General features: G+C 43.3%; 1 protein-coding gene across 2 annotated transcripts in view; it reads left to right on the top strand.

The window, feature by feature from the left end:
- The window catches only part of LOC138304332 (integrin alpha-M-like), a 628283-nt gene that overhangs the window by 358465 nt on the left and 242712 nt on the right, over positions 1-27106 (top strand). Inside the window, exon 13 of one of the 2 annotated variants that reach the window (XM_069244296.1) lies at positions 11686-11826. The exons of the other annotated variant lie outside the window; for it this stretch is intronic. Coding sequence (XP_069100397.1) covers positions 11686-11826 — 141 coding nt within the window. The remainder of the gene's footprint in view (positions 1-11685; positions 11827-27106) is intronic. 2 annotated transcript variants of the gene reach the window in all.

Here is a 27106-nt window from a genome sequence, read left to right as displayed (position 1 = left end):
TCCGTTTGGCATGACGCAGTGCACTCAGAGTTTTAAACTACTAGCACCAGTCAAAAAACTTGGGGGTAATCATGCAAGAAGATGTATTTCTTTACAATTAAACCAAAGTGCCACACAACATATATGCAGAAACATTCTTGTCACACTACCACCTCTAAACAACTGTTTTAGTTAAGCTATGGTAAAAGTGTTTGCACTAAGGATTGTTTTCAGTTACGACCAAGGACATGAAATTGAACCAGCCAAAAGAAGTTTTATGAAGAGACCCAAAGTCTCAAATTAGCAGTGCTCACTTTATGTGATGTGCCAGCCCCTCTCATCCCCCCCTCCCACTACTACTTTTCAAAAACAGTATCCTAGAACTCATTGCAGGTTTTTTCTGTATTCAGATTAAGGAGCTTTTGGAAGGAGTAGTTTCAATGCCTAGTAAAATAATCAAGGGCCTCATTTACAAAGAGTACATTGGTTAAAAGCAATTTAAATTTGAGCACCTACTTTTACCGAATGCAATCTTATTTTGCAAACTGACCTATATAGTAATAGGCTGTTTCATAAACCACAGAATCACAGTGCAATACTGCTCTTGTTGTAATGCTTGTTATTTGCATTGTTTTTGTCAGTGGGTCTTAATACCGACCTGCATCATAAATGTTAATGACCACTGTTAGACTTGGCATCCTTGATGTGGTCTCCCCTAACTTTTTGCCTCTGTTTCCCAGGTTGTTGATGTGTGCTGGACTCTGTGTTTTCTGTTTTTGATACTCTGGGCACTTTACCACTACTATCCAGTGCTAAAGTGCAAGTGCTCCTATGTAAAAATGTATGTGTAATTGGCTTTCCATGATTGGCATATTTGATTTACTAGCAAGTCTCTAGTACAGTGCACTAGAGGTGCCCAGGGTCTGTAAATCAAATGCTACTACTGGGCCTGCAGCACTGGTTGTGCCACCCACCTTAGTAGCCCTGTAAACATGTCTCAGACCTGCCACTACAGTGTCTGTGTGTGCAGTTTTTAAACTGCCAATTTGACTTGACATGTGTACCCATTTGCCAGGACTAACCATTCCCTTTTCTCACATGTAAAGCACCCCTAAGGTAGGCCCTAGGTAGCCCCATAGGCAGGGTGCAGTATATGTTTAAGGTAGGACATGTACTAATCTATTGTATATGTCCTGACAGTGAAATACTACCAAATTCAGTTTTCATTGTGTAAGGCCTATCTCTCTCATAGGTTAACATGGGTGCTGACTTTAAATATTATTAAAGTACAGATTCATTTTGGGACCAGATAGAAATATGGAGTTTAGAGTCTCTGAACTCACAATTTAAAAATACATCTTTTAGTAAAGTTTGTTTTTAGATTGTGTGTTTGAAAATGTCACTTTTACAAAGTAGCCATTTTCTCGCTTAAACCATTCTGTGACTCTGCCTGTTTGTGGATTCCTTATCTGGGACAGTTTGATTGTTGGGCTGTTTGAACCTCTCATCTAGACAGTGACACAAAGGGAGCTGAGGTGTAGCCTGCATATCCTGATGAGCCATCTCTGCTGGGAGGGAGGGGGGAGTGGTCACTCACACCTGGAAGGGCTGTGCCTGCCCTCACACAATGTAGTCTCCAACCCCCTGGTGTGTGCCTGGGGCCTGGCCTGGACAAGGCAGGATCTTACAAACAAGAGATACTTTCCTTTGAAGTTTACCTACTTCAAAGGCAGTAAGGGGTATAAGTAGTGGACCCAAAACCCCTGAAATTTAGATCACTTATGGAATCAAGAGGAACCTCTGCCAAGGAGAAGAGCTGAAGAGCTACGGAGAAGTTCTGCCCCTGCCTGTGAGTGTGCTTTGTTGGGCTATCCTGTGGTTGATGCTTCTGCCTGTGAAAGGGGACAAAGATTGGACTTTGTTGTGCATTCCTGCTTGAGAAGAATCTTCAAGGGCTTGAACTGAGCTAACCTCCTGTTATTGAAGTCTCAGGGCCAACAATGACTTCCCCTGCCAGCACCTGGACTCTCTGCTGAGACTCATGCCCTGCCAAGTGGTGCCCTATCCAGTCCCTGGGCCCTTGAAAGGTGAAGTTGGCAGACAAGAACTGAAAATCCACGCACAGACTGCTGTACGGGGACATTTTTGTCACACCTTCCACAACTTGCTTGGTAAATGACGTGCCGCCGGCTTTGCGGCTGAAATTGACTCTCCACATGCATCGCGGCTGGAGAAATGACACGCAACACCCACTCATGGAGGCTGATAATAACGCAAACCCCAGGTAGCGTGGTTCTCTGATACTGTGAGACCGGATTCTCCATACATCGTTCCTGGGAGTCCAAGTCAACCCAACTCTGTGCGGATCCGAGGTACCCTGTCCGGAAATGGATGCATCGCTCTCTTGCGAGGGAGAAAAAAAACACATTGCTGACCCAACCGGAGAAGAAAACAATTCACGACTTCACTTGCAAGTAAGGAATCGATGCATTGCTACCCTTTTCTGGTGCACGCTCGCCCTTGCAGCTTTATTTTTGACGTTAACCAGGTACTTTGTGTAACAATAGCATTCTCACTGTTTTCTAAGGATTAAGGGCCTCATTCTGACTTTGGCGGGCGGCCCGCCGTCAGAATACCGCTGCGCGGTCAAAAGACCGCCGCGATAATTCTGAGTTTCCCGCTGGGCTGGCGGGCGACCGCCAGAAGGCCGCCCGCCAGCCCAGCGGGGAACCCCCTTCCATGAGGATGCCGGCTCCGAATGGAGCTGGCGGAGTGGAAAGGGTGCGACGGGTGCAGTTGCACCCGTCGCGATTTTCAGTGTCTGCTATGCAGACACTGAAAATCTTGGTGGGGCCCTGTTAGGGGGCCACTGCAGTGCCCATGCCATTGGCATGGGCACTGCAGGGGCCCCCAGGGGCCCCACGACACCCGTTACCGCCAACCAGGTTCTGGCAGTCAAAACCGCCAGAACCAGGCTGGCGGTAAGGGGGTCGGAATCCCCATGGCGGCGCTGCCTGCAGCGCCGCCATGGAGGATTCCTCAGGCCAGGGGAAAACCGGCGGGAAACCGCTGGTTTCCCTTTTCTGACCGCGGCTTTACCGCCGCGGTCAGAATTGGCCTGGATGCACCGCCAGCCTGTTGGCGGTGCATCCGCGGTACCCGGCCCTGGCGGTCCATGACCGCCAGGGTCGTAATGACCCCCTAAGACTCTTATTCTTTTGAAAATTCATATCTAGACTTGTGTATGTTGGATTTTCGTTTTGGTCTTGTTTTGTTTAGATAAATCTTATAAATTTTTCTAAACCTGTGTTGTGTCATTTTGTAGTGCTTCACTGTATTACTGTGTGTGTTGGTACAAATACTTTACACATTGCTTCTGAAGTTAAGTTTGCCTGTTTGTGCCAAGCTACCAAGGGGGTGAGCGGGCGGTTAACTGAGGGTGATTCTCCTTTATCCTGACTAGAGTGAGGGTCCTTACTTGGGCAGGGGGCAACCTGACTGCCAACCAAGGACCCCATTTCTAGCAACCACCATGTCTATGATTGCTTTTAATGAAAGCTATTTTTTTAAATGCTCCCCAGGGTGCACTAAAAGAAAATTAAAACATTTACAAACTTTTTTTAAGATTAGACATTGATCCATGGGACCACTGCCTACTTCAAAAATTTATTTTTCCATCATTCACAAAGGAAAAGGGTTCCATTCGGTTTGAGTTGATAGTACAATGTTAATGCTTTGTGATCAGATTTCAGTCCTTAAGAAATCAATATTTAGAAGGAACACCTTTAAAGCACCTCTTCCAAATGCTAATTTCCTAATGTTTCCTAAACCAATTTAATGATTCAGAAACCGTTTCTTAATTGCTAGGTGGGCTTAGTACATTTCAACAAGTGCTGCTAGGACTGATGCTTTGAGGAACCCATTAATGACAAGTCAGACCCTATATGGGAGCTTTGTGTCATGATTCCAGGCGTTGTTGCAATTAAGGAAACATGCTTGCAAAAGAAGGCGTCTGGAGGGATCCTTCCTTATACATTGCACAGTCCACTTCTCTCCTCAGGAACACAGGTGCCCTTTGTCCACAGAAGAGCTGGTGCTTGCCAACAACATATGAAATCCTGCACGAAATGGGAAAACTGACATAGCATGAATGGTACCTACAAGCCTGACACAGCCCATGATTAATGAAAGATCAGTCACTGATATACAACAGGAAATGCTATGCAAAATATACCTTACTGCATCAGAACTGGTCATGCCCACTATTCATGCCCAATAGCAGAGGATTTGAGGCATATTATAAGAATACATGAGTGAACTGAGTCACTCTTTTCCTGAACTTTCTGCATTTTGGGTGTATATATTTAAGAATCTGTTTTTTCTGTAACGCAGGCCCGGTCAACAAATAGAGCTAGGCACTTGCTAGACTTATTCCCCATGTCCATTCCCTAGACGTGAGAGTGCACACTGGTCCTATTCTCTAACTTTTGTGGCGGGGAGTGAGTTGGGCATATGTTAAGTGACAGTAGCACTGTATCTACTCTTTCTATGCTTAAACCATAATGCTTCCTGGAGAAGGAACAAAAAAATGGAATGGATAACTCAACGTCTCCCACTAAGCAACTTATTTAGAAAAGAGTGATGGGTGAAAATAATCTTATCTAAAACACATTGTAGGTGTTCTCATTGCAATTGCACCAAAGTGGTGGTGAAACTCGTCTTGTGTCAACGGTTTCAATTTCCCTCATTGTACAGCACAGTCGTTTGCATCAAGGTGAGTAGGACGGAGCCCCAGAGTAGAGAAACTCTGCTGCTAGACACTGGGAATGAGGTACACTTTTAGACACGCTAATGAAGAGACAACTGTCTACCTCCTGCAAAGAGCCACAGAACCAATGACCCTACACAAGCATGGTACCCTACAGTAGCCGCATAAAAAAATATTTCTACAATGTTGTAAGTATCACAAGGGGGTGCACTTTGAAGATAGATATGGGAATAGTGCGATTTAGTGCTTTAACGTTTCAACCAAGAAAGGCAGATGTCAGTCTGGAGGGATTCTGTTGTTCGATTTTCAGTTGAAACTTAAAAGTAGACACCCTACTGAAGCATATTGATGCCATGCACACTGGAACCCTTGTGGTTTTGGGCAGACTCTGAGTAGGAACAACATGATAAGTGGGGAGGTGTCAGGGTGTGGTTGTGGGAAGTATGAAGTAAATTGTAGTTTGTGAATGGATTTTGGAAAATAAAGATATGTTCAACTGTAGCTGTGGTGTGTGGTGTAATCCATTTGCATGCTCCCAGGCTGGGGAAGACACTATAACTGGTGATGAGTAGGGGGTTACATGCCTGTGCAGTGTGAAGCAGTTTGTGACGGGCACGCATGGAGTCAGCCCTGCTTCAGCCCATACACAGCTGCAGAAGCAATGGAAGGTCCTGCAGAGGAGCGCATTTAAAATGCCTGCCAATACCGCCAGTGAGATTGTTGGCAGAGATGTCACACTGTGTCCCGAACACAGAACAACTTTCAGACGAAGGAAGAAAACAATTATAATGGCAACAAGACACGAGAAATGGAGAGCATACTCACGTTCAGTAGCAATTGAACCCTACCGAAACACCAGCCTCTGCACTCCACGCTGCTTGCAGAAGAGTCTGAGCTGCCCTACAGAGCAAAATCAGTTGAACGACAAGTGCTCATGCAATGGCAGAAATGGGAGCTCAAACTATAATGCAGCCAATTTCTTGAAGCCACCGCTGCCCTGTGACTACATCCGGAAAACAGATTATTGGTGTCAGATGGTCTGCATCAACTGAAACATTCAATGACTTCATAGATGCACTTGAAAACAATGGTAAGAAAATCACCAAATATCTGCAAAACCCTGCAGGTGATGGAGTAAAAGAGGTGCCAAAGAAAGTTTCAAAGACAGATGCATCATCATACTGAAAAGTGAAAGAAGCGCTGGAATCCAAGTTCAATCTAATGCTGAAAGTTGATTACGAAAGGTACATCTTCAACAAAGCATGACAACAGACTGGCAAAAAAATGGATAAGTTTGTTGAAAGGCTTGATGCACTTATCAAGAGTTGCAAATTCTGTGACTCTACTGGTGAAGGAGTCATGTGCCTCAGAATCATTGATGGCTGCCTTTCAGATTACTTTAGAAGGCGAATGTTGAGAGAGATGCTCAGTCTATAGAAAATGCTGATGACTGCAAGAGCAGAAGAAGGAGCACAACAACAAGCTCCTGACATGGAAGCAGGGACAATGTACTATGAATCAGCACTGACCATGAAAAGCAAGCACACATGCAAATCATATTGCGAAAACAGATGCATGTTAGTTGAAGTTGTTGAATGAAACACTGATGTCAGTTTTCGTTTCCCATGAAAAGGCAACGTCCAGCCCGAGGCCAAATCAGTAAGTATTGTGGGAGAGAGAACCATTTCATAACTGTGTGTTGGGCTAAAGAAAAGTCAAGTATTTCCCCACAGAAACAAAATACAGACAAGAGAAGGTAGCAGAAGCACCCTAGCCATGCCCACACAAACAAAAAGCAACACCAACTATGACAAGTGGAGACCAGACAAAATCAATTATCATCAAGCTCATCGAACAAAGGTTCTTCAAGATTGCTATTGAGCAAAAACGATGTAGATGGGTGCATGCTGATGATGTCCACCAGAAGACGGCGTACCACTGTGGGGTAAGGTGTATGTGAAGAAGACCACAGTTAAAAAGTAACTCAGTAAGCAAAGCACCAAACTTTTTTTGCACTCTGTCCCAGAATTATCTTAAAATTTAACGGTCACCCCATATCGTTCATCATCAAAAGTGGGGCATCAAATAATATAATTCCAGTGGACAAATGCAACGCTCTCTCACCTGTGCCATGCCTTACTCCATCAGACATGAAGGTATACATCTGGGCAGCTTCTCAACGACTGCAAAGCCAAAGGTTGTGGCAGTGCAACACAAAACAATGTCAAAACGTGCCATCTGTCATGTTCTACAAGGGAACTTGTCTAGTGCATGTTTTCTCAGTTTTGCCACAGTGGCTGAATGGGGCTAATATCTCTCAACTACAAACCTCCATGCTCAGCCTGAGGTTGAGAGCCAGCCAGTTCCTCTTGTTTCATGGTTTAGGAAAACATTAACATAATCAATGACGTTTGTTCGTCCAGTTGCCCATCTGCACCGTAGAGTTGCATTTCATCTGCAAGAAGCTGTAGAAAAAGAGTTGGCAACAGTTTTGAAACATGACATCGTTTAACGTTACACTGGCCCCAGGCCATGGGTTTTGCCCATAGCAGTGGTACCAAAAAAGGACAGCACCAGAGCACTTCATAATTGTGATGATATACATAAGCCAGTCAGAGCCATTGAGACGGAGTGACACCCTGGTATAGCGGCCATGATCATGCAACTGAACAGAGATAATGTCTTTTCACATCTTGAACTAAACAAAAGATACCACCAACTTGAGTTAGAAGAGAACTGCATATTTATTGCCACTTTCTCCACTTATGCTGATTTGTTCGGATACAAGACTGCGTTTTGGAGTATCTTCGATGGCTGAGATATTTTAGGATGTTATCCACTGAACAATCCAATCTGTTACACATGCTTTCAATTACAGTGATGACATACTTGTCTTTGGGTGAACCGAGAAAGAGCAGGACAAATCCCTCACACAAGTGTGCCAGTTACTTGCTGAAGCAGGTCTCATTTTGAATGCAGCAAAATGTGAATTTCATAAAACCAAACTTATGTTTTTTTGGAAACATTGTTTGATGGGTGAATAACTCCAGATCCAGACAAAGTGCAAGCACTGTTATCCACTTGCCCACCTCTCCAAAACGTTACCCTGCTGCGATCCTTTCTAGGCATGACCAGTTACTGCTCAAGCTACATTCACAATTTTTCCACGGTCAGTACCCCATTGATAGACTTGGCATAGCAAATTTTTCCTTTTCAGTGGTCTCCTGAATGTGATGAGACTTTGAAAGAAATAAAACATGCTATTGAGAATGCAACTAAAATGGCCTACATTGACCCCAAACTGCTCAAGTCAAGGTTGATGTGAGCCTGGTGGGGCTGGGGGAAATCCTAGCTCAACACAACGGCCATCAGAATTCTCAGAGACACATTGTGGCCTATGCCAGTAGGAGTCTGTCTGATACAGAATGTACCTACTCTCAGCCAGAGAAGGAGAGTCTGGCTGTGGTGTGGGCCTATAAAAATGTTCATGTCTTCCTCTATGGGAAACAATTCACTATCACTATGGACCCCCAGGCAATGCTCACTATTTTTGGAAACCCGAAGGCTAAGATTCCCTCTTTTGAGCGAAAGGTAGGGGTTGAGGCTGCAAGAGTATAACTATGAAATTGTACACAAACTAGGGAAGGATCAGAACCCAGCAGATTACTTTTCACAAGCGCTGTTATGTCGTCCAAGTTCAGAATCCAGGATGTCCAAAGAATATCTCAATTTCATTGTGGGGTCTAGCACACCAGCGGCTCTGTCTGTGAATCAAATCATTGCTAATACCAATACTGACTATGACATGACTATTGTCAAGGAACTCATTAAGACACAATCATAGAGACGATGTGCATGGCCTTTGGCTGATGATACTGAATTCCAAATGTTGAAAAATGTACAGGATGAATTAGCTGTCACACAAGATGGCATAATACTGAGAGGCTAAAGGGTCGTCATATCTAAAAGCCTAAGACAAACGGTCATTGAGTTGGCCTGTGAAGGACATTGTCGCATTGTGGCCAACAAAGGAACATTGTGAGACAGAGTGTGGTTCCCTCAACTAGATAAGTGAGTAGAAAAAGATTTGAAGACATGCCACATCTGCAGTTGCCTGTCCCCCAAGGTGACCAAGCACCCAGTGAAAATTTCTGACCTTCTTGCATATGCCTGAGAGAGAGTCACAGTTGACTTCTTCTGACCATTAGGAGATGAACCGCACCTCATGGCGCTCATAGATGAATAGTTCCGCATTCCTTTGGTGGAAACACTGTCCTCAATAACTCAGAAGACTTGATGACATCTTTGCAACTTGTGGTATTCCTGAGATGGTCAAATCCGATAATGGCCCACAATTCAACAGCAAACATAGGAAAAGTTTCCTGCACGACTCAACATCAAACACCAAAAGAGTACTCCCCTTTGGCTAGAAGCCAATGGTGTAGCCAAAAGATTCATGGGCACCCAAAGAGGGTAATTCAATGAGCATCCATGGAAGAAATTGATTTGAACCAAGCTCTGTGCCAAGCTCTCCGGGCCTATTGAACAACTCCTCACTCAACAAAGGGTGAAAGCCCAGCTACTTTGTTGTTTGGAAAAGCCATCAGAACAACACTACCTCAATGGATATCAGATCGCCCAATAAATGCTGACAAATTTTGTGACACTGATGCTACTCCTAAGAGCAAAATGAGTATGATGATGAGCGCTGCAACGCTCAGGAAACAGTCTTTGACAAAGATGACTGGGTACTGAAAAGGTAGAGACAGAAACTAAAGATGGACACCCTTTTCACCACTGGCCCTCTAAAGGTAGTGATGTGCAAGGGACACATGGTGGCAGCACGTCGTCCAGAGAAGTCCATCACTTGGGACACATCACACTTTAAACACTTACCTCGACACTTGCCAGCTCCAGCAACTATGTTGGAGGCGACCACACACTCAGGTCTGGCAAGTGTGACTTCCCCGCAGACTGATTGCCATTTTAAATTATACCGGCCACCTTTTTATTTAGCAAAAGGGGAGGTGTAGCATGTTGATGCATACACAATAGGACCTTTGTGGTTCTGGGTGGATTCTGAATTAGACTCACATGAAATGCTGGGAGGTGTCATGGGGTGGTTCTGGGAAATATGACGTAAAGTGTAGTGTGTGAATGGATGCTGGGGAATAAAGATATGTTCAACTGCAACTGCAGCTCCTGTGTGTGGTGTAATACATTTGCTTGCTCCAGGGCTATAGAAGAAACTACATCTATAAATGTCTGTTTTTGCAAATGTTTTATATGAACGAGAAAGGGATGGTCAGGAAAAGATGGGGGAGTGTGGCAAGACAACTGGTATTTTTTTTATATTTGTGGATAGGAAGGAATAATTTAGTGAGGGCGAAGAGTATGGGGCTGATAGGAAGTGGTGATGAAGAGCATTTTTAGGTCTTGCCTAAGACAGCACATGCGCTGTTGCAGCAATATCTATGGTTCCTTAAAAAAAATCTAAAAAGGGTTTAGAAGCCAATGATTATTTACCAGTGCTTGCTGCAGCCAAAATTGTACAAGTAAGTGAGAAATATCAGTGATGCAGCAAAGTGTCATCTGCAGTGGACTATAGTTCATGCAATTCAGGCTACTAAGCCATGCTCTGATATCGCAGTTACTGGAACGTGTGATAAGCCAGTACTCATGGCTTGGGAATGTCATTTCAATAATGATCTGGGACAGAAGCAGAGCAAGAGTAGCAGTGAAACAAGGAGGTGCTGATGACCCTGGAGAAGGTAGGTGCAGGGAAATTGGCTGAATGGTCACATCTTCCAGGTCCTCACACCATTAAAATATACATTCAATTTTGATCCCCATAGGGGAGAACATTTTCTGAGTGTCACGCAATACAGGACAGGAACCAAAGTTGCTGGGCTGTTTTGTGTGAAAGCGAGAGAGAGCAGAAATGCTCCATATTTACAAAGATATGGAGCATTTCCGCTCTCTCCCCGAGCTGCCACAATCCGTGAAGCCTAGCACCATTGCAGCCACCCTTGCAGGTTAATTCAAGGATGACTCCATTACGGGCAGAATTATTTTTGGCCAGGAAAGGACACCTTCCAGGACAAAAAAATTCTTTCGAGGTATTTCCCTCTTTCTGTGTGTGCTGCAGCACATGTGAAAAAAGGAAATAACAATGAAAAATATATTTCCCCTTGTTACGCCTCACCTGGGAAGGTGTAGCATTTCAAAGTATTCCTAGCTTTACAAGTCCCTGGAAATGTGCCAGAATCCATGGGTGGATGCATTTTTTCTTTCAACCATCTTTCAGACTGGTCCAAAACCCAGAAGCCCAGTTTCAACGACATGCTGGCTTTCACACTACAGCCTTTTTTGGGTGAAATCTGCAGATTATGTAGCAGCTAATTGATCACATGGCAAATGTGACAAAACTACAATTATATGGAAAACATCACAGCTGCACAATCACATAATCGGAGTGGCCTTGACCCTACCATACATTACTTGAAAAAACGGACTCCTCGCTCCCTACAAAGCTCATCTGTCAACTCTGCCAACATAGTAGTTGTTATGGGGTTCCCTAACAACATCAAGCGTAAATGCATATCCCTCAACGATGGGGAGTTTTTCACTTTGGCATTTCGAATGACATCCTAGGCATCCATGTTATTGACAGCTAGTCAGCTATAAGTGCATCTTTGTTATGGTGCAAAACAGATTGTGTTTGCTTTAGAAGGGAAATTGTGTAAATGGACTACTTCAGCTACAAATGGACCAATATAAAATGGAGATCATTTTACTCGTATTCACATTCATTTTTCATTGCATTCTTTGTGTCCCTGTCCCAGGTGTCTGTTCATTATAAAGGATTGAGACTCCTGTGAAGCTACTGCACTTTATCAATCCGTGTACTGAACTTTCTTAAAACCTCTACATTTCAGAGTGGATCATACTTTGGAGCAGAGCTGTGCACTGTGGATCTTGACCAGGATACCAACACAGATTTGGTTCTTATTGGTGCTCCAATGTACCACCGACCGACGACTGGGGGCCTTGTGTATGTCTGCACCATATCAGCAGCGGTATGTCACTGGCATCAAAGTATATAGGTTAAATGTTCCCCTAAATATTCAGTAGCAAAACATTCCTGATTTTGATAACACTGCCTCATCCAGTCAATAAAGGGTCATTGATGGGAGGTACATTGATTGGCAGTTAACAAAAAGACGCTTTGAAAAAGCTAATAGTTCTTGATTTAATGTGCTACCCAGTTGTCCTAGTTGAGTCTTGTTAGTGCGTTGGACTGAAATAAGTAAACTTACAAGGGGATGCCTATAGGTCGATGAACCTTTTGACTTATTCAGGATGTTCTTACCATAGCTCCAGAACAAAAACAATAATCAATACACAATAATCCATGATCATTAGTCAAATCAATAATCAATGGAGTCACTAATCGTCATGCACCATGAACTTCCAGCCATAAATTACCACACCTTTAGTAAAGGTTTAGTGAGTTTATTTCCCTTATACAATGCTAAAGTCATTTAGACTAATCTCCAAATCAAATCAAGTGCAATTAATAATATTGATTAACTGAAAAGACACGAGAAACATGATCTAATCAAAGTTTGAATCACAATACATTCTGAAGCATCAGTACAAATCATTAGTAAAGTCAGATTCAATAGGACTACATAATCCATAGAGTTCAGCAAAATAATTTGTCAACCATTGTCTCTGAAAATTTGTCAGTCGTCATGTAGATAACCTCAACTAAACCCAGATTAGCATCAGCATGTGGGGCTTCATGCAAAAACAATTTAGAACACAAATTTGGAAAACATCTAGCTAAGAAAAACTATTAAGCAGCGCAGTTGGTACCTAGAAAGGAAAGGCATAAAAATGCAATTCAGTCACATTGTCATATCTACCTATCCGCAGTATGGATCAGCAAGCAGAATCAGTCTTCGTCCTCAGGTCATCAGTCGATCAGCAAAGCATCAGGCTCTCAGTCAGAGAGTATGAGCCCAATGACAGAATCTCAAATCTCTTCTTCTCTCCAGAGTCACTCTAGATCTCTGGTCTCGTAATCTGCATAAATCTAATCTGAGTCTGGTCTCCTCTGTCACGTTGCTATATCAAAGTCTCCCAAACTATCCCCTAATTCCCAATTGGTCAATTAATCATACGTTATTACTCCGACCAGTGAAAACTCTTTACCAAATCTATGAATTCTAATATTTCACACTTCACAGGACGTTGATTGGTCTGTTTTACGATGTTCCCATCATCCGGCTCGTCAGGTATCGAATTTGTTGCATTGTCTTCACCAGTCAGTGTCTTCATTGTTCGCGTCCTGGGAAGGAACCTCTTGCATATATTACACATAGCTCCATACATTTTAAGAACACTGTCTCCTGTTAGTTGGTTCTCATGGAATGCTTCTGCTAAGCATTTTAACAAGACAATAAGCATTTCACAGTTAGTTCACTCTGTCAGCATTTTTATTAAACGCTAAGAAATATGGCTTCTGCATGAGGCCTGGCAAAACTAGGCCAAGACACTCGCTAAGTTAAGGCCTACAATTAATAAACTAAAACATAATTCATAACCCTTAATATGACATACTATTACATTAATCTAATACAGTTTCAACATTCCATAGGTATTAATCATTATTTAGTACATTTTGTGAACACTGGTGGACATTCCTTGAGGTCACAACTTCGAACGTGCACATTATTTTCCTCTACGTTATTCATTTTTTACATAAGTCATTATTCAAAATATGTAAACAATCATTAATAAATTCTAATTAAGACATCTGCTTCAGCAGTCTGCAGCACACGGGTTTAGTATAAAAAACACAGGCTTCTAATAAGGCTCTCATTCTGAACATGGCGGTCTGGGCCGCCATGCCGGCGGTAGCGGTAATTACCGCCACCAGCATGGCGGCCCAGACCGCCATATAATATACTTGGCAGAACCGCCACTGGAGTATCTCCGCCACCACCAAGCTTCCGCCACCAGGCAGCCTGGTGATGGCAAAGTTACATATCCGACATGACAGCTCTGCAAGCAGCGCTGCCCACTGAATAATGTACCTGATTCCACCAGCCTTTCCCTGGCGGTTTAACCCGCCAGGGAAAAGCTGGTGGAATGGGTGCCTTGGGGTCCCCCAGTGGGCCCCTGCACTGCCCATGCACTTGGCATGGGCAGTGCAGGGGCCTCCATGCACAGTCCCGTCATGCATGTCACTGCACGATATACGGGCAGTGATATGCGCAACATGTGCTCCTGCACCTGCCGCACTACACATTGCCGCCGGCCCCATGTGGAGTAGGTGTCAATGTACAGGCCCTGCATTCAGCTGGGCCGGCTGGCAGAAACACTGTTTTTGCCCGTCGGCCCAGCTGAATGATCATAATGTGGCCGACGGGGTCTTCTATGCACTGGCGGTCTTTTGTTGACCTCCAGCGCCGAACTCAGCAGGGCCTAAATGTGCTGCTGTCTTTAGACCTCTTTTAGTAAACAGCATAACTTCGAAATGTAATATATCATTTAATATTTTATTTGGGGTTCATAAAATCCTAATAAATAATAAATATTTGTAAACAAACAACATTAATAATACTATGTGCCATATTTATACTTTTTGACGCAAAACTGCGCTATCGCAGTTTTGCGTCAAAAAAATTAGCGCCGGCTAACGCCATTCTGAAGCACCTTAATCAATGACGTTAGCCGACGTTAGCCGCCGGCGCTGCCTGGTGTGCGTGGAAAAAAACAACGTACACCAGGCAGCGCCAGCGTAGGGGGATATGGGGCTTGGGCGTCAAGAAATGGGGCAAGTCAGGTTGAGGCAATTTTTTCACCTCAACCCGATTTGCGCCATTTTTTTCGACTCCCAACCCCCATAGAAATGACTCCTGTCTTAGCAAAGACAGGAGTCATGCCCCCTGCCCAATGGCCATGCCCAGGGGACTTATGTCCCCTGGGCATGGTCATTGGGCATAGTGGCATGTAGGGGGGCACAAATCAGGCCCCCCTATGCCACAAAGAAAAATGAAAAAAAACACTTACCTGAACTTACCTTAATGTCCCTGGGATGGGTCCCTCCAGCCTTGGGTGTCCTCCTGGGGTGGGCAAGGGTGACAGGGGGTGTCCCTGGGGGCATGGGAGGGCACCTCTGGGCTCCTTCAGAGCCCACAGGTCCCTTAACGCTGCCTTTTGCAGGCGCTAAAAAACGGCGCAAAAGCGGCCGTATGTCATTTTTTTTGACCCGCCCACTCCCGGGCGTGAATTTTGCCCGGGAGTATAAATCCGACGCACATGCCTCGGAGTCGATTTTTTAGACGTGAACGCCTACCTTGCATCTCATTAACGCAAAGTAGGTGTCCACGCTAAAAAATGACGCAAACTCCATGGACTTTGGCGCTAGACGCGTCTAACGCCAAAGTATAAATATGGAGTTAGTTTGCGCCGAAATTGCGTCAAAAAAAACGACGCAATTCCAGCGCAAACGGAGTATAAATATGCCCCCATGTTTTAGGAAAGACAGTGCAGGCAAGCCCTTGCCAAAACATCTTCAAATCCACAATCCTCTATGCAATAGCTGCATATGCAAAATGCTTCTCACAGACTCAAACACTTTATCATTCTCACCTGGTCCATCGGGAGATAGGTTTGCCTCCTCCATCCCTGTCCTCTTCCGGAAAGTACACAGTCTCCCAGACTTCCCTCAGCTAATCATGACTTTGCTGTCACCAGCATGACAGGTGCCGGTGGGGGGGCACAAGAAAAGTGGCACATCATCTGTGATGCGCCACTTTTTCTTAAATATGGGTCCATGTTTGTCACTTGAGCGATGTAAGAGGAATTTTTCTAAGCGGACGAGGGCTCTGGTGGCTCACTGTTTAATTCTAGGACTGAGCAACCAGTGACGCAGTTGCTTGCAGCGAAAGCGCTCCGATTCAAGCACATATCCATCATTCGATTGTTCAGAGGTCTTAGTGGTATGTTCAAACATATCTATGTTGTTCTGCACCTGCCCTATAGCTATTTTTTAAAGGGAGCTCAGGTGAGCCCATGGAAGAAGTCTTGATCATCCCAGTGTGGGGTAAAGACACAGAAAAAAAGTCTAGGGGAAAAGTCTCAAAAGAGTGAAATTTATGGTAACGGTGTTGTAAAACATCAATAGAGCATATTAGGCCTCATTCACACCTGCTGAACTCTGACCAGGTGATAGTTAAAGCAACCAGTAAATACTACACCCCAGGGTATTGGTATTTGCCGGGTATCTGATTTATTCTGCAATTCACAATAAAGTCAACAGCATTATGATATTCTGCTTTATCACATAGTTCCCAGTGGTACAATTGCACAACATACATGGCACAGATTAGTTCATCATATTCCTTAATGACCTAAGGATCTATGAATATGTGGATTGAGTGAATGAATGGATGAGATGATTTATAAAGAGCAAACAACTGTTTATAACAGTGTGATCCAGTGTTATAAGACTGAGGGAAACCAGCAGCTAGGGCTGGCACAGGCATCAGAGAACAGTGAATAGCCAGGTTTTCAACATCTTACGAAAGCATACCCCTAAAGGCAGCAGGCGTACATAATGTGAAAGTTTGTTCCAGAGTTTCCCAGAGAGGAAGGTAAAAACATGGCAACCTTTTGTGGGCAGAGGCAGTCAAGGGGTTTTGGATGAGGTTGGCAAAAGAATATCTTGTATAAAGGCTGGACTGAATATAGGTATGCCCTTTCTTGTAGAATGATCTCTGGGGAATTAGACAGTGGTGGCTGGCTTTTATTTACAGTGGGCGGGAGGGGGATAAATTAATATATATATTTTTTTAAAAGGCACTTACCTGACGGCGTCTTCTTCTTCTCATTACGTCTTCCTCTACTCTGGTCGTGCTCCTGGAAGCTCCAATGTGGGACCACTAGACAGCACTAACAAACCTTGATGCTGCTTTCATGCTGGCAACCCCCATGAAAGCAGCATCAGGATTGGTGGGAGCAGCCTTTCTCTGCGCTTACAAGAGCAATGGAGGCTTGTGCTGTCACTAACCCAGCTGTTTTAAGACAGCTAGGTTAGAGAAGTTTAAAGTGTGCATGTCAGGTTGGCCATCGCAAGACGGCCATCCAAAGGGACGTGCACTTTAAACTAAAGTGCACAGCTCCCTGCTGCTGTCACTCAGGAGCAATTGCCCTGCCCCACCCTGACACTCTATTCAGGACGAGGTGCCAAAAAATAAAATGGTTGTAAATAAACGTTATTACAATTTTTCAGTTCTGGGGGCATTTTTTAAGGTTATTTTTAATGGGGCGATGTTCCTCCGCTCTCGTGGAGGGTCCATCCCTGTAATTTGAAAGGTTTTAAATTGAATTTGTTTCTGAACGTAAAGCCAATAAAAGTCCCCTTAAGTGCTTGGAGATTGACTGGTGACAAAGAATGTAGAGAATGAATCTGGCTGCGGCGTTTAGCACTAACCAAAGGCAGAGGGAGAGGTATGTGGGAAGTCCTAAGTGAAGGGAATTGGTGGAATCTTGCGGCGCTGTAATGAGCACATGAACAACAGTATTGAAAGTATCAAAAGGGAGATAACATTTCCTAGGAAATGCAAAAGCATGAAGCAACAGGCAATGAAAACTGAGATTTGGAGTTAAAACTACTATCTGTATCAAATTTGACCCCGAGGATCCTGACAACAAAGCCTGGGCCTGGATACAAACCTAATCTATATAGGCCATAATAATGAGACCAAAAAGAGTTCGGAGCCTACAATAAGGATCTAATTTTTCAGAATTAATTATATGATAGCTGTCTTTCATACATAGAGGTGATTACAGAAGAAAGGCATGTGTTGACATTCTTATCTAGTGAGGAGTTCTCTGCAATGGACAGAATTAGTTATGAGTCATCTGCCTAGGAAATAATCTTCTGATCTAAAGGCTGAACCAAGCCTGCTAGAGGGGTCATATACACATTACATAGGGTGAGGGTCAATGATAAGCCTTGTGGAACAAGGCTAACGCAATTTTGCGGCAAAAGGTTTAGCGCAGGCTTGCATCATTTAACAATACCAGCCAGGTGCTGTATTTATTGAATAGTGCAAGCTGGCATTAAACGTGGGCTAGCGGCTTCAAGCAAGATGCTAGCCGGGTGAGAGTGGTGGTAGGGAAGGAGGCAGTTGCCAGACAATCTCCATTTCCTTGCTCACAAACACAAAAACATGACTCATGTCTTAGGAAAGACAGAAGTCATGGCCACCACCCCAATGGGCAGCACAGGGGACAGTGTCCCCTGGGAATGGTCATTGCACCATGTGCCATGCAGGAGGCCCAAAGTTAGGCCCCCCGATGGCACTTAAAAAAAAAATACTTACCAATAGGTACCCTACTTAGCTGGGATTGGGTCCCCCATCCTCTAGTGTTCCTCTGGTGTGGGTGGGAGTGTTCCTGGGGCTTTGGGAGGGCACCTGTGGACCCATCCCATGGTGTTTAACCATGGAAATGTCACAACAGGTCCCCTAATGCCTAGCCTGACCAAGGCGTTAAGTAATGGTGCAAGCTGTGCACCATTATTTAGCCCCTCCTTCCACCTATTTGTCATTTTAGCACAGGGGGTAAATATGGGGCTATGGGATAACACCATTTTTTAGATGGGAACGCCTACCTTGCATCTCATTGACTCAAGGTATGTTCACGCATCCAAGAAATGGTGCTAACTCCAATATTTTGACGCTAAACGTGTCTAGTGTTAAAATAAATATATGGAGTCAAATTTGCGTTAAAAATATTATGTAAATTCAGGGCAAAAAGAGTATACCTATGCCCCTAAATGACTGAGAATTATTTGAGTGAAAAAAGTACAGTCATCTACCAGGCCATAGAAACCTGACTCAACAAGACTTTGCAGCAATGTATTGTGAGACACCGTATTGAATGCTTCTGACTGATTAAGTAGCACTAAGGCAGCCTTGATCAAATATAGTTTTGGAGTGCTCTGATAGATCCTGAAGGGTTGTTTCTATACTATGTTGTAGTTTAAAACCTGATTGAGAAACTTGGAGAAAAGAATCGAATTTCAAGTAGTTGGATTGCTGTAAGCTAACCATTTTTTCAATATTGTAGATGCAACATGAAGAAAGGGCCTGAAATTGACTAGGACAGCTGAGTCCACAGAAGCTTTTTAAACAAGGGGAGGACCTGTCCTATTTCCAAATCTGTGAAGAAGTGGCAGCTGAAAGAGAAGTGTTTTAGTTTCATTAAGAAAATGATTAATGATTCAATATTTTAGATGCAACAGGAAGTAAGGGCCTGAAATTGGCTAAGACAGCTGAGTCCACAGAAGGTTTCTTAAACAAGGGGAGGACCTGTCCTGTTTCCAAATCTGTGAAGAAGTGGCAGCTGAAAGAGAGGTGTTTTAGTTTCATTGAGAAAATGATTAATCAAATTGATAGCCAAAGTCAAAATATCGTGGGGATAAAGGTCCATAGGAGATCCAGCTTTCCATGCTAGCTGAAAATTTGGAAGTGAGGACCCAGTGAATGAGAGAGAGCGGGAAGTGATGCAAGGTGGTTTAATACCTTTGCAACAGGAGCAGAATGTTACCTCCCTACGTTAAAAATTCTGACTTTTGGAGGCAGTGTTTTCTCCTCAATGTAACTCATATTGGCATGCTGGGAGCTGCGTCTGGGGGAAAGCAGTCTCAGAAATTGCAACATGCCTAGGCAGCATTGTGCTATTGATATGAAAATGTGGGCCCTGGAAAGGTACCTTGAAAGTGGGTGGCATTTCCGGTATCCATAGTAGAACTATCTTTGAAATGCATTATTATTTGCCCAAATTATTGAGGGCATTAGCATGGAGGTGAAGACAATGAAGACAATTAATATAGTTGCATGACTATTCAGAAATAAGGCAGTTGATCACACAACTTTCTGCAGAATCACAAAAATCTAATGATGACCCAGTTGACATTTCTGGAGTGGCTCCATAATCTCAAATACTACATTACCACCCCCTCCCCAAAGCTAAAGGAGGTGAGAGACTGTTGATGTGAGCAGATGATACTTATGTAATTTTTAGGTCCCACCTAAAGACAGCTTTTAACCAATACCAGTATTGAAAATGGGCTTTGGGTAGCCCATTGTATCTCATTTGCTTACTTCTTATACAATGGATTTCCTTCTGATACTTGTGTTTTCTCACCCCTGGCGCAGAACTTCTTTACTATCCTTTTGATTGGATAACTTCCACTGTTAATATTCAGGGAATTACATTTTTCTTTTTACTTTGAGTGCTTCATGGGAGTGCATGTGTTTTCTTGCATACTCTTAAATGTACAGCAGGATTGTCTGTTGCCAGGTTTGACTAATGAACATGCTTTATTGCAATGGTTTTCTTTCATATCCTACCTTCTATTTGTTGTATGAAAGCCTTGGTCTTGGGATGCAGAGACAACATTTGTGGGAGGGCTGGCTGCTGTATTCACTTAGTTTACATTTTAGGCAAAATAGTAACTGCAAGATGTCTCTTCTCCTGGAGGCCCATAAACTTGCTTCTCTGGTTGTTGCAAACCACTGAATAGCTTGTGAGCGTGTTCCAGTTCTTAGTCAAAGTAAATGGCAAGTGCCGCCCTGCCACTTCCTCAGACAGTTGTTATGTTCTTTTAAATACCTGAAACTAGTCCTCTGTGGTATTTTAAAGTGTATCACTTGCAACCAACTTCCTAATTTCTGAGATTCAGAGATTCCTGCATGAAATTTGAAAAATATACCATCTGGTATATAAAGTTTGATTGAAATTCTTGAATTCAATTTTCAATTTCAAAGTATCGCAGATATGTTTTTGCTTTTTTTCCAGTATTTAGAAATGTATTTTCTTATACTTTTTAAAGTGCTTTACAAAAAATCATTGGCAAAGTCATTAATACTTGATTATAAATGTGAGATCTCCTGAATTTGCCAGTGTTGTTTGACTGAAGTCAATTGCAGCCCATATATAATGAGGGACTTGAATTCATTTTGATAACCTTATGATTAAGTAAAAAGTCAATTGCATACATAGTTATGTTTTTTGTCATACTTGGCAATTTTGTTCTACAAATATTTTGAAAATATGCTAGGTTCATTTTAGTGTTTTTCAGTATTCAATAAAATGTGATATGACCAATTCTACAACTTTTTGAACACTCAAACAGTGGAGCTGCATATAGCAGTGGTTGGCTACTGAATGCTGATATGCTATGTACAGCCTCGGAGAAACATTTGAGCAGGGGTGGCATCACAAAGGCCTCACTGCCACAGGATCAAAAATGCAAGTTAGAAACCAGTAGGGAAAGTGCTACAAAGCAGCTGAGAAAACCTGACTGCCTTGTCCTAGTATGGTGGGACACCCGTTACAGCATGGAGGCAAGGCCAGCTCACTATTTTGAGAGATTAGTTGAAATGTAGCTCACACACAGAGAACCAACTATGCCACCATTATCTTGAGACACATGCTCTGGTAATCAGCTATCTTTGGAGGATGAATTGCAATGAGTACAGACATTTTTTCCAATAGTAGGACTCAAAATTACAAAGTCAAATCAGGGAGCTTAGTAGTGTTACACTTGGGCGTATGGGGCACTTATCAATTCTAGTTCTGGGAAATTGATCTAGTGTCTGTGCTGCTGATCCATACTGCTGTGGGTGCAATACAAGGTAGTTTTTGGGAGGACAATGAAGAGACAGTGGAGGATGACAGAAATGTACTTCTTTTCCTTTCCTCTGCACCTCTGCAGTCAAGAAGATTTGTTTTAGATAAGCTCCATTCCAAGACACCCACATTTTAAAATGTGACTTTGGTTTGCTGAGCACAAAAGAAAAACCATCAGTAGCCAGATCTATTGACCCAGAGCTGGATGGACGTTATAAACTCGTAGATCTTTTCATATCCAATAATCTTTCTTCTCAGCAGATTGTCAGTTATCACATTAGTTCTATCTGAAATGGTGTCTCAGAGAATGTTTCATACTTCATACACTGACTTTAAAACTAGAGAATTAATCCTTTACATTTTAGAAGATAAACTCACACGCTTTACAAATTCGAAACTAATATCCTGTATTTGCACATCAGTCCACAAAAGGAACCTACATAGTTTTGAGATTCTTGAAGGATTAAACATTACACCATTTGATTATCTGTTGGAACATGTAATGCACAATCATTTGAAATGTATCCAGCACAACACTATTGTTAGAAATGGGGTCTTTGGTTGATAGTCAGGTCACCCCCTGTCCAAGCAAGGACCCTCACTCTAGTCATGGTAAAGGAGAATCACCCTCAGCTAACCCCCGATCACCTCCTTGGTAACTTGGCATGAGCAGGCAGGCTTAACTTCAGAGTGCTAGGTATAAATTATTTGTACCAACACACAGAGTAACCTAACGAAAACAGAACAAAATAACACAATACATGATTAGAAAAATAGAAAATATTTATCTAAACAAAACAAGACCAAAATGTCAAAAATCCAACATACACAAGTCAAGTTATTAATTAAAAAGCAAAAAGAGTCTTAAATCCTTGAGAAAACAGGTAAAACACTGTTAGCGTTGAAAAGTAGCTGGGTAGCATCAAAATAACACACATGGGCGAGTGCGTTGAAAAAGGTAAGCAGTGCATCGATTTCTCACCTGCAAGCGCGACTGTGTGTCGTTTCTCCTTCTCTGGTCGGGTTGGCGTGCGTTGTTTTTCCTCCCCGCAGGGGAGCGATGTGTCGATCCAGGCAGCACTTGGGTCCGGGCAGGCGTTGCGTTGTTTTTCCTCACCCAGCAAGGTTTGTGTCGAAAATCCTGCTGCATAGTATCAACAAAACCTCGCAGTGTGGGCTGTGATGTTAACAGCCTCCATCAGCGGGTGTTGTGCGTTCTTCTTTCAGCTACGTGCAGTGATTTTCCTGTCCGATTCTGGTGGAGCGTCGATTTCTGCCACGAAGCCGATGGTGCGTCGTTTTTCACCCGCTTCATCGGAAAGTGCGCCGATATTTTCCCCACACGGCGATCTGTGCATGGATTTTCAATCCTGGTCTGCAAGCTTCACCTTCCAAGGACCCAGGAACTGGATAGGGCACCCTTTGGCAGGGCAGGAGTCTCAGCAGAGAGTCCAGGTGCTGGCAGGGGAAGTCTTTGATGGCCCTGAGACTTCAGTTATAGGAGGTAAGCTCAGGACAAGCCCTTGGAGCTTTCTTCACAAGCAGGAAGGCACACAAAGTCCAGTCTTTGTCCTCTTGAATAGGCAGAAGCAGCAGCTGAAGGATAGCTCCACAAAGCACAGTCTCAGGCAGGGCAGCCCTTCTCCTCAGCTCTTCAGCTCTTCTCCAGGCAGAGGTTCCTCTAGATGTCCAGAAGTGATTTAAAGTCGGTGTTTTTGGGTGCTCTTATTATACACATTTCGGCCTTTGAAGTAGGCTTACTTCAAAGGAAAATCTCTCTTGTTTGTGAAACCCTGCCTTTCCCAGGCCAGGCCCCAGACGCACACCAGGGGGTTGGAGACTCCATTGTGTGAGGGCAGGCAAAGCCCTTTCTGGTGTAAGTGACCACTCCTCCCCTCCCTCCTATCGCAGATGGCTAATTAGGATATGCAGGCTACACCCCAGCTCCATTTGTGTCACTGTCTAGAGAGAGGTGCAAACAACCCAACTGGCAAACTGACCCAGACAGGGAATCCACAAACAGGCAGAGTGGTTTAAGCAAGCTCAGAGACCCAAACTCCACATGTCTATCTGCTCCCAAAGGGAATCTACCCTTTAATCATTTTTAAAGGTAACCTCCAGGTTAGCCTATGACAGAGATGGGCCTTGCAACAGTGAAACTGAAGTTGGTAGTATTTCACTGTCAGGACATATAAAACACATTAGTATATGTCCTACCTTAAACATACACTGCACCCTGCCCATGGGGCTACCTAGGGCCTGCCGTAGGGGTGTCTTACATGTAAGAAAAGGGAAGGTTTGGCCTGGCAAGTGGGTACACTTGCCAAGTCGAATTGGCAGTTTAAAACTGCAGACACTGCAGTGGCAGGTCTGAGCCATGTTTAGAGAGCTACTAATGTGGGTGGCACAACCAGTGCCGCAAGCCCACTAGTAGCATTTGATTTACAGGGACTGGGCACCTCTAGTGAACTGTACTAGGGACTCACCAGTAAATCAAATATGCCAATCATGGAAAGCCAATTACATACACATTTTATATAGGAGCGCTTGCACTTTAACACTGGATAGCAGTGGTAAAGTGCCCAGAGTAACAAAAACAGCAAAAAAAGAGTCCAGCATACATCAACAACCTGGGAAACAGTGGCAAAAAGTTAGGGGAGACCACAACAAGGATGAAAAGTCAAACAACTATTTTTTGTGACTCAAAAATATAATGTACTTAAGGAAACCTATTTTGTCAAATCTTTGTTCACAAATCTGTTGCCTCTAATTTTCTTACGTGAATGCTTTTCCAGTACAATAAATCAATCATGGTGAATAGTCTTCATATTGAAAAACTCCTTGATGTCCCTGTTCCAGGGTCACAAAGATTTTTCATTAATGAGAGAGCCTACTGCATCCTCATGTCCCCCTGTCTGACTACCTTCTCTGTTTCTGTTCTGATTAAGAGCAACCATCTTCTTTTTTTCCTTTATTCTGTTGTCTACTTCTGCTCCTTCCCATAAACTAAGTCCTCTAGCCCATAATATGCTAGTATCTCGAGAAACCAGGTGTTCTGTTACCACCCAATTCTTAACCAGGTCCTAAATGCTTAAGATCCTCTTTATTAGCCTTATCTGAAACTCCAGTCTGTGTCAATGTTATATCCTTTACAGGATGTTCCTAAACTTTCTGCATTGGGAGGGGGCTTAATCTATTTTTTATGGATTAGGGATGTGGGTATCCCTTTCTCTTATTCTAGCCCATTCCTAGCTCTCTCCATAAAATCTCTCAAATTCATGATTGAGCCAGCCCTACATAAACAAAGTGGCTAAATCAACAAACGTCCACCTCAGACGTCCCAGAAAAAAAATCACCACCTTATTTCCCATAGTCTCCTGGAAACACTATCCATGCCTTGGTAATATCTTGATTATACTTTGAAAATGCCTCCCTGGAGGGAGCCCATCAAACAATTATTGTAACACTAAAAGTTGAACTGCATTCAGCGACCAGGATTATTATCACAGCTGGCAAATTCGACTACATTACTCCAATACTGCAGGAACTCCTTTGGCTCTTCATCATGGCAATACTCCAATTCAAACCCTGTTGCATGTAAGGCTATACACTAGAACAAACTTCCACACCTGGTAAATGTGCTTTCTATATATGATGGTTTCAAACAATTCTAAGCCAGAAAGCTTTACTCCTACCAATTCCTAAATTTAGAGCAAGGTGCAAATTAAAAAACACACCTCTATCAACAGTTCCTAAATTCACTTACAGTAGGTTATAACTCTTTCCAGGAGATGACTTTTCATGTTGTTATGTTATGCATGTATGATTTGTATGCTGCTCTAATCTCCCTAAAGGGTAGCCAGGTGCTTGGGTAAGGTGTGTAGGTGTGTGTTCCCAAGGTGCTTGGGTGCTTATATGAACAACAAGGTCTTCAGCTTCTTGTGGAACTCAAGAAATAGGATGAGGCTCGGATGTGTTGAGGGAGGTCGTTCCATGTCTTGGGTGCATTGTAGGAGAATGAATTACCTCTAGTTTTTCTTTAGCGCATGTGAGAACTGTGTGAGAGTGAGGCAGAGCTTAGGTGTCTGGTGAGTTGGTGAAAGTGTCCTGCATTGTGTAGGGCTTAGTATGTGTGTGTGTGTGAGAAATTTGAATTGGCTGCACTTGTGAATGAGGATCCTGTGAAGCTTCCTGAGGTCTATTGGGATGTGGGTGTGATGTGGGAGGGTGAGTATGAGTCTTGCAGCCGCGTTCTGGGTAGTCTGGAGTCTGTGCAGGAGTCGCCTGGAGATTCCGGCAAAGAGTGTTGCCATAGTCCAGCCTGCTGATGATAAGTGCTTAAGTTACGCTTCATCTGGTGTTCTGAGACAACCATTTGAAGATCTTTTGCAGCATGCATAGGATGTGGAAGCAGGAAATGCACACTGCGTTGACTTGAGCTCTCATTTTGAGCTTGTTATTTAGTATCCCTAGATTTTTTAACAGGGCTGTGGTCCTAGCTCTGACGGCCACCGACTTAGCTTCCAACACATTTGTATCTATTTTTTGCTGGTCATTGTTTTAGTTTACTGAAACACATTAGCTCATATTTACAAAAATTCTGATTTGCGATTCCTAAATATCAAATCATAAGAAATTGCTATTTGGGAATCGCAAATCAGTATGTACAAAAATTGCGATATCTTAATGACCATTCCTATGGAGTTGCAATTACTATAAGCAAATTGAAATTTAGGAAATCGCTAAATTGTGATTTCCTAATAAGAAAATTGTGGAATGTACTCTTTTGTCCCTTCCCGGGTCCCTGCACACTTGAACGGAAGAATAGCCGCCTTTCCACTGCCGCTTTAGAAACAAGAAGTGCCAATTGAATGTCTGACTCATTCCTGACTGGGCTCTTGTCATAGTTTACTGAATGTTTTCCTCCTTTTTCGAATTTTTACTGTGGTCTTCAAATACATTGCTGGCTGCTCAGAGGCCCAGATATGTTAGTCAGCTTGTGGCATGAAGCGCAATGTAATACCCTGCCCAGTGTTACAGACATCATAGGGTCTGGGGTGTTGAACAACTGGTGCATAGATGAATAAAGCTAAAGGGCTATCTAGAAACTCATGCACAATTTACGATGCAGTGTATGTGCTAATATAATATGCTGCAAGAATTGTATGTCTTTGCTCTTCATACTGCGTGCCAGCAAAAGAATGGCAGAAGACTTGCATTTCTTTAAGAAACCAAGGGCCACGTGTACCAACCATTGGTTTTGAGATTCAAAATTTGCGAGACGCAAAACCTTATGTTGTATAGTGTCAATGACACTATTAGCAATTCGCAAAGGGTTTGCAAATGCCCACCTCATAATTATTCATGAGGCAGGTCTCAATTTGCCACCCCTTTGGGAATGGCGGCCCTCACAGGGATGGTGGCCTGCTGGAGATAGCAGACCACCATGTCTATGACTGCTTTTAAATAAAGCACTTTTTTTTTTTAAATGCAGCTCGTTTTCCTTAAAGGAAAACGAGATGCATTTCAAAAACAAAAAATGAAACATTTTAGAGCAGGCAGTGGTCCATAGGACCACTACCTGCTCTGAAAAAATGTGTTTTCTGACATTCACAAAGGGGAAGGGGTCCCATGGGGACC

This window comes from Pleurodeles waltl, chromosome 7 (genome assembly GCF_031143425.1).
Source record: "Pleurodeles waltl isolate 20211129_DDA chromosome 7, aPleWal1.hap1.20221129, whole genome shotgun sequence".
NCBI lineage: Eukaryota > Metazoa > Chordata > Amphibia > Caudata > Salamandridae > Pleurodeles > Pleurodeles waltl.
This window is presented reverse-complemented; position numbering and strand designations above follow the sequence as displayed.